The sequence below is a fragment of the Sesamum indicum genome, linkage group LG1 (assembly GCF_000512975.1).
Source record: "Sesamum indicum cultivar Zhongzhi No. 13 linkage group LG1, S_indicum_v1.0, whole genome shotgun sequence".
Lineage (NCBI taxonomy): Eukaryota > Viridiplantae > Streptophyta > Magnoliopsida > Lamiales > Pedaliaceae > Sesamum > Sesamum indicum.
In genome coordinates this window covers 7,597,512-7,604,919 of record NC_026145.1, presented here as the reverse complement: position 1 = coordinate 7,604,919, position 7,408 = coordinate 7,597,512, and the positions used below count along the sequence as shown (strand labels likewise).

Here is a 7,408-nt window from a genome sequence, read left to right as displayed (position 1 = left end):
TGTGGAAGGAACCTGAGTTAAAACACGAGGCCTCTCTAGCAATTTAACCAATTTGTTTGTTAATTTAATCTAATCAAACTTGTAGACCCTACTACCTATGGAAAAAATTTCATTTGTTTTTATGGGATCCATGACGACCACCAATTATCAGTGTTTAATTATTGATAGAAAATTTAATGAGATGATCATTTTATGGTGCTTGAGGGTATTTTAAATAAAAAAAAAAAAAAGTATAGATATGACCAAAAAAAATCATATATAAATCCTCATAAATAAGAAACACAGCACATGAATTCAAGTCTTGATAATGTTTCAAGCTCACATATATTCTACAACATGAACCCAAGTAATAAGAGGATATCAATCAACTTATACAAGACGAAGCGACCAGATAGCACAACAACAGAATGCAGTAACAATATTCCAAATATATATCAAGTTGGTGAGATGAATTACTTGGATTCTGTCAGCTTCAAGCTGAAATCCCACAGCTTCTTTGCTAATTCTGCATCTTTGGCCAGTGCACTTGCTTTACCGATATTGCTGTCAGCAAAATACTCACCACTTACGCCCTTAACCTGTGGATGCAATGCTACATAGCATGTTGTTGCCGCTCCCTAGAAAATCAAACGTGTTGAATTCGATTCAAGAGAATATAAAGATCTTATAAAGTTCTGATTTTTTTTGCTTTATGATTTATATCTAATGTATAGATAGGATTGGGAGATACCGAAACGTTTGACAAACCTGAGGGATATTTTTGATGAAATATTTACCAACCCAGTTAACTGCACCTGTAAAGACAAGATTAAGAGGCATCAGAAAACATAAACACGTGTAACCTTCTTCTCTTCTATAAGGACTTCATGTGTGTCCCTTTCCATCTCATATCTTTTAATTCGTGGCTAGAATTATTGTCCATCCATACTATACTGCTTCTGGTAGTGGCTCCACTAATATAAACTTTAGGCGCATTACACAAAGTTCCTCATTTTGAAAACCTTAAATTGCCCCCTATTGTTGTGTTTTACATTACAGATTTCCTTCAACTTCACAGAGAATTTTTAATGTAAAATATGTCATCAAGGGGTGTCAGACAATCTTCCAAAGTCGAGGGTCTTTTGTATTATGACCGAACCTTAGGAGTGCGCATGTAATTATTCCCTGAACAAAGGATGATCCATTACAAGGATAACACATTTGAAGTATTAAACCTAGCTCTGTTTCCTGATCAACTAGCTATATAACAAGACAAAGAACTTGCATACATGAGCAAAAGATGCAAAGTTATGTTCCATTATTCACATACTGCAATTGTCCTAAAAGACGCAAGCATGATGAGGGAAGGTAGGTTCTTAGAAAAGATGAAAATACACCGGTTATCCAGTGTAGATGGCCATTGCAGGCTCTTTACGGGGTGAAACAGTCGCACTCCCGCACAATTTTCAATAGTCTTTATAGCATTTTGAGATTATAAAAATGGGTCACAACTTCACCTTCAATGAAACCATGATGACGCAGAAGGTTGGTGGCAATTGCACCAGGATGCAGTGAGTTAGCGGTTATTGCAACTCCTTCCTCCTGATGTAGCAAAAAGACCAAATTGTTATGCTGTTCCACAAGCACACTACATAACTAAAATCTCACACATTATGAAAGGAGCATGCTGCAAAAGCACACAATATCAAGATTCATAGAAAGAAACATCAGCAGAGTTAGAAAATGTGAAGTTGTGAACTTCATTGGAGGACATACAGCTGTTGATTTACACAAATTCTGATTTAATTATAGAGCCTTTGAAACATAAAATATTGTTGAACTAAAAGATGGAAGTACAAATTGGGGTTTCTGCTGATAATAAAGGCCTGAAGGTTATAGTAAAACGGAAATAATGTGCAAACTAAGGAATATAAGCAGACAATATGAGATAAAAGAAAAACAGATCTCCGGGTTACCTTCAAGCGCCTTGCAAGTTCATTAGCGTGCAATACATTAGCTAGCTTTGACTGCCCATAAGCGAATATACTATAATAACTGTAGAGCAATGACATAGGAAGTGAGACATTGAATAAATTCCAGAAAAAAGAATAAGATATCCATGCTAGTTCAATGAACTGAAATCAAATCATGGGGTCTTCACACAGGGACTTAGGGGCAGTTAATCTTGAGATCAACATCTTTATTCATGAAAATGTGAACATTGTATATTGGCAGAGGGTTCTCATAATTTTGCAAGATCCTTCCACTAAAAATTGTATACTGAAAAGATGAACACTTCAAGTATCTATATGTATAAAAAATGCACAAATGTTACTCTTTCCATTAGCAAGGCAACATTTATAAATTCTATAATAATGAAATAATAACATATGCTTAAGAGAAACCTAAGCATTCATCATGCATTTGCACGAGAAATCGAGCATCCACCTTGTCCACCACCTAAAGCCACTTGTACCTACCGTAAGAGTTTAACTTTGCTTTGGGTATTTTTTGCTTCCATGTAACACTTGGTTAATTGTAATTTCAAGCACTATTAATTGCATTCCTGTGAGTTCATATTTTTATCAATTATCAAACAAATTACAATCTGAATTATTATCAAGAGCACCCTAGAGCATCCATTAACAATGTCTCATCTCCTAAAACATAAAAATTAAATGTATAAAACAAAGTAATTCAACAAGAGGGTATTTGTAATTTTTCAAACAACAATGGGGTATTCGTAATTATGTCAAACCTTAGGGGAGGTCATTGTAATTTACCCTATTTTTTATTATACTACACATATCTATTATACACAAAGATGAGGATTAAATAGATTTTTAAAAATTTAGCAAATGCCGATATAATGTTAAGCATGCAATCAAGTTCCTTAGTGAAAAAGGCAAACATGCTCGATCAAGTTAACCATTAAATAGGACAATTACTCAGAAATCAAAATAAAATATAGGGCAAAAAATTTGAAAATATACAGGCCCAAATACACATTTGAAAATATATATTATCTATATCATTTTTTAAGGGGAGACCCTTGTAGTAATTACTTTGGATAGCATAGTGTGCATGGACTAAAATGCCCTCAAGATACTTATTTCTTTCACAAAGTAAACATCATTTTATCAATAAACTTTTAGTAAACTTTTTCAGTATGATAAGATGTGATAAGATTTCATAAGTTTATTGTAGTTTTAAAATTTCTCTCCAAGATTATAAATTCTAAATAATTTTCCAAATACATTAATGACCTTATTAATTATTATACTTCTACTCTGTAGGAGGGAAGAAAAAGATGTTTCTATAGTATAAGAACAAAAAATTATTAGTTCTAGGTATTTGAAAATAAAATTACAAATAACTTTTTACATCATTAGATAATATTTAATATAAGATATATAATAGTTTGCTCAAAATTATAGGAGGACTATTAAAATATTTAAAAATGTGATTGAAGTCCTTTTGCATAGATTGATACTCTCATCAGATTAAGGTCATAACAATATTAATTCACTTTAAATAGCATAAATTTTACTACTTAATATCATCTTACACAATATGAATTTTGTTCGACTTTTAAATTATCACTATTGCGCTAAAAATAAATTTAGGTAATAATATATCTCATTTATTTATTACCTTGAAAATATGTTTGGAAAAGAATTATAAAGCAATTAATTTAAATTAATCAATTGTGAAACAATATTTGACTATTAATTGAAGAATTTAGATTTTTCAATTATCATATTTAATTAACTTAAAAAATACATTAAAATATTTACAAGTCCACCATTATTTCACTTATTTAGCATGATTCAAATTTATATTTTCTCTTGTAACCTTCAATTTTTTAAAATAATCTAACATTAAAATTACTTTTTTGTTATTCATTTTTCTAATTTCACCAAATAATACACTACTTAAAAGAATTGATGGGATTAGACTATTATATCTGATTAGAAATAATCATTCATATTCATTACATTTTTTTTATATAAGTTCATGCATATCTATAGAGATGATTAATTTTCAAAAGTCAATTCATTATAATATGAATGTCTTTAATTGCCACCAAGAATTACAAATAAACATTGATATATTGGGTCTCACAAAAATTGCAAGAACATTTAAACTTTTCAAATAAATAAATATGGATATAGATACGGATATTGATGTAGAACACCCAAAAATTTGCACCTTTCCAAAATTCATATACAACTTCATGCTACTTAAATTTCAAACGAGACATATCAATAAGGAAGGGATGTAGTAGACTAACAGTTGACTAACCAACATAATCTTATAGATGGATATGTTGAAAACTTCATCATTACCTTGAACTATCGTTGATTTTATCAAAACGGATGCCTTCAAGATACGTATACCGGTGTCCCTCCGATGAAAGATTGACAATTCTGCCTTCTTTCTGGCTCTCACGCGCCGTCTTTTTCATGTTATCTAACAGAAGATTTGTCAAAAGAAAATGACCTGCAACAGATAAAACAAAGACAACTTGACAATCATGTTCTTTGTATTTGAGGAGAGGAAGCACATCATAGAAAGCACATGGTGAACAAATAACAAAATATTAGTTGGGGCATCCAACACATTTTAGCCAAACAGAAGGGCAGTCAGAAATTGAATCTGAAACCTATAGGTAGATGAGAGCTTGCTCGCCTCAATTCTAACATTATTGCCGCTAAAAATTATAGATACTTTTCTCCTTGGTTCCACTAAAAAATTTAGGAATCCGAATCTGTAAAGCTTATGAAAAACTGACAAACAGATGGAAGGTGGATCAACCTGGATTCAGGAGACATTCTAGAACTGCGAACATCTACATCAACTGCAGTACCAAATTTAATCAGGAAAAATTGGAAACAAACAAAACCAGATGCCAAGTTTTTCTTCCAGCAAAATACGGAAAGAAGTTAGATTTAAATTTCAATGCTTTGCAAGAGAAAAAAATCGAATCCGTCACACTACTGAATACAACTAGGACGCTTGGCAAAGCTTTTGAAGTAATGGGAGTTCAAAAATGATCAGATGATCCAACAAAAAAAATTGAACATCAAATAGAAAACCTTGAATAGAAGATTATAATCCCTTGATTATACGATCACAAAGAATAGTAGATCCACGGTTATTCAGTCACAGAAAAGTGGTGTTTCTGCTTATGTCAAATAGAGTCTTTAGTTTTGATAGAACATAAAGAGGAGAATCGTTGCAACACCAATCTCAAAGAATCTAAAAGAACTAACGACCTCATATCTGTATTAAAAGCATATAGTTAAGAACAACAAACATTTGAAATTTGGCAACCACATGAAAGCATACCAAGATGGTTAGTCGCAAACTGCAACTCTATGTTTTCTTGTGACAGCATGAAAGGAGGAGCCATAACCCCTGCGTTATTACTTCCAGTTAAGAAAAGATGTCAGTTCTAAAGACATAGTAGGTTTCGCTTACAAGAAAAAACCCCTGATTCAACTTCACGGATGCCTAAGAAACATAAAGAAGCAAGGGGCATTCCAGAAGATTTGAGTTTGAGTTGCAGTATGATATCTTAAAGTCACAGGCAACTTACATGAGGATGTTTAAGGGAAGACCCAAGGAGTTATATTCCGATGCAAATTTCCGTATAGATGCAAAAGAGCCAAGATCGAGTTCCATAACATCAATTTTAGTATCAGGGATCTCTTTGACTATTGTTTCTTTAACTTTTCTACCACTGTCGACATTCCGCACCGCCATAATTACATGAACACCACACATCGCAAGGACTCGTGTGGTCTCTGTTCCGATGCCACTTGATGCTCCTGAAACACACATCAGATGAAACAAAACATTAAGCAAAGAAAAGATAAAGTAACCAAGCGGAACTTTTCAGTTACATCCACATAAATCATTCTTATCTCAAGAAAGCGGAACCCGATGTGCCATACACATCCTTAGTTTTCACCCGAATGACTAAAGCAGATCCATAAAAAAATGAAGTTGCCCAGTATTAATTATCTTCAGAAATCTTAACAGACTACTCACAGTCACAGTAGCAGCAAGCAAGAATCTAACAACCAATAATAAAAAAACTTTTAAGTATTATTATTCCCTAAATACAGCACAAAATTAAACCAAAAACACATGGTACACCAAGAAAGCAGCTTTAGACTATATCAACGCAAACCCATCAAAGATGAACGAAATCAAGCACATCTTGATAAGAACCCAAGTCAGGAAAACAACCTGTGACAATAGCAGTAAGGCCGGAGCCATCAATTCCTCGGGAAACTTCCTCGGCTGTGGAGCATGCTGAAAATCCCGATTCCCCTTTTCTTCCGAAAATCCACATCCTTCCTCTCGCGATTATCAGCTCGAAACTGTACGCAACTCTATGCTTTGTCGATGCTTGATCGCGAGGGCGCTTCCCAAAATACAAAAAAGTAGGTGGAAGTACACAATTTTTAAATTGATTTCACTTTATGTTCCCAATTTTATTATTCTTCGAAAAGGAAAAATCACTTGACCACAACTGTCAAACCATTCATCATCAATTAGGGCTAGATGAAGACTTTGAAAGGAAGTTATGATCATTTTCTTGAGAAAAAAATAGATTAAGAAATAAAATATTTTGGAAAATCAATTTAATTTTTTATTATAAAGAATTTGCGGCTCCAATGATTTAGGATATCCTTCATTTATGAGGATCAGACAATTAATCTCTAGGGGTGCGTAGAACAATCATTAGGAGACGTGTGTGCATAATATTTTATTTTTAATAAATGAAAAAGGAAATTTAGATGCATCAATATTCCAAATATACTTATATATATATATATACTAATATAAAAAATAAAAAAAATCCTTCCACACTCACAAATGACGATTAATAACATCGCCGCACCAATATTTTGTGAAGTCAAGAATGCCCTTCATGATAAAATAACCATCTTATTCAGCATTTCGAAATTTGCATTAATTGATAAATTATTATTTTCTTCTTTCTTTTTTTTATTACGTAATGTACTGGTTTATATATTTTACTCTTATTTATAATATATTTTAAAGATAAAAAATTATTTATTATATGCACGTAAGAACGACGTGCCACAACGGCTGATATATATATATAAATGCAGTTTTACTTCACACAACGCAGTTTGTGACACCACTATATCAATTTTTTTATTGTGCTAATAATACCCTTAAATTGATCTTCTTTTCTTTCTTACTTTCTTTTCTATAAAAAATTTAGCCTGCATGTCAGGTTGTACTTGCGTGCATATAATAGATAATCTTTCATACTTTAAAATATATTAATTGGGTAGAGCTAATATGAATTTGGGTAGTTAAATAAGTTAGTTATCTTAAAAGGTATTTTTGGAATCATAAGAAATTGTGCAGTTGTTCTATATCT

The 7,408-nt window shown here is 32.2% G+C and overlaps 1 protein-coding gene across 1 annotated transcript; it reads right to left on the bottom strand.

Moving 5' to 3' along the window:
* Nucleotides 240-6,552, bottom strand: LOC105157972 (short-chain dehydrogenase TIC 32, chloroplastic-like). Its single transcript, XM_011074544.2, has 8 exons — nt 6,238-6,552; nt 5,582-5,813; nt 5,332-5,411; nt 4,329-4,482; nt 1,956-2,034; nt 1,497-1,581; nt 748-794; nt 240-617 (listed from the first exon to the last, which is right to left on the bottom strand). Exons 1-8 carry the CDS (start codon nt 6,341-6,343, stop codon nt 453-455), a joined length of 948 nt encoding a protein of 315 aa, XP_011072846.1. The 5' UTR covers nt 6,344-6,552; the 3' UTR covers nt 240-452.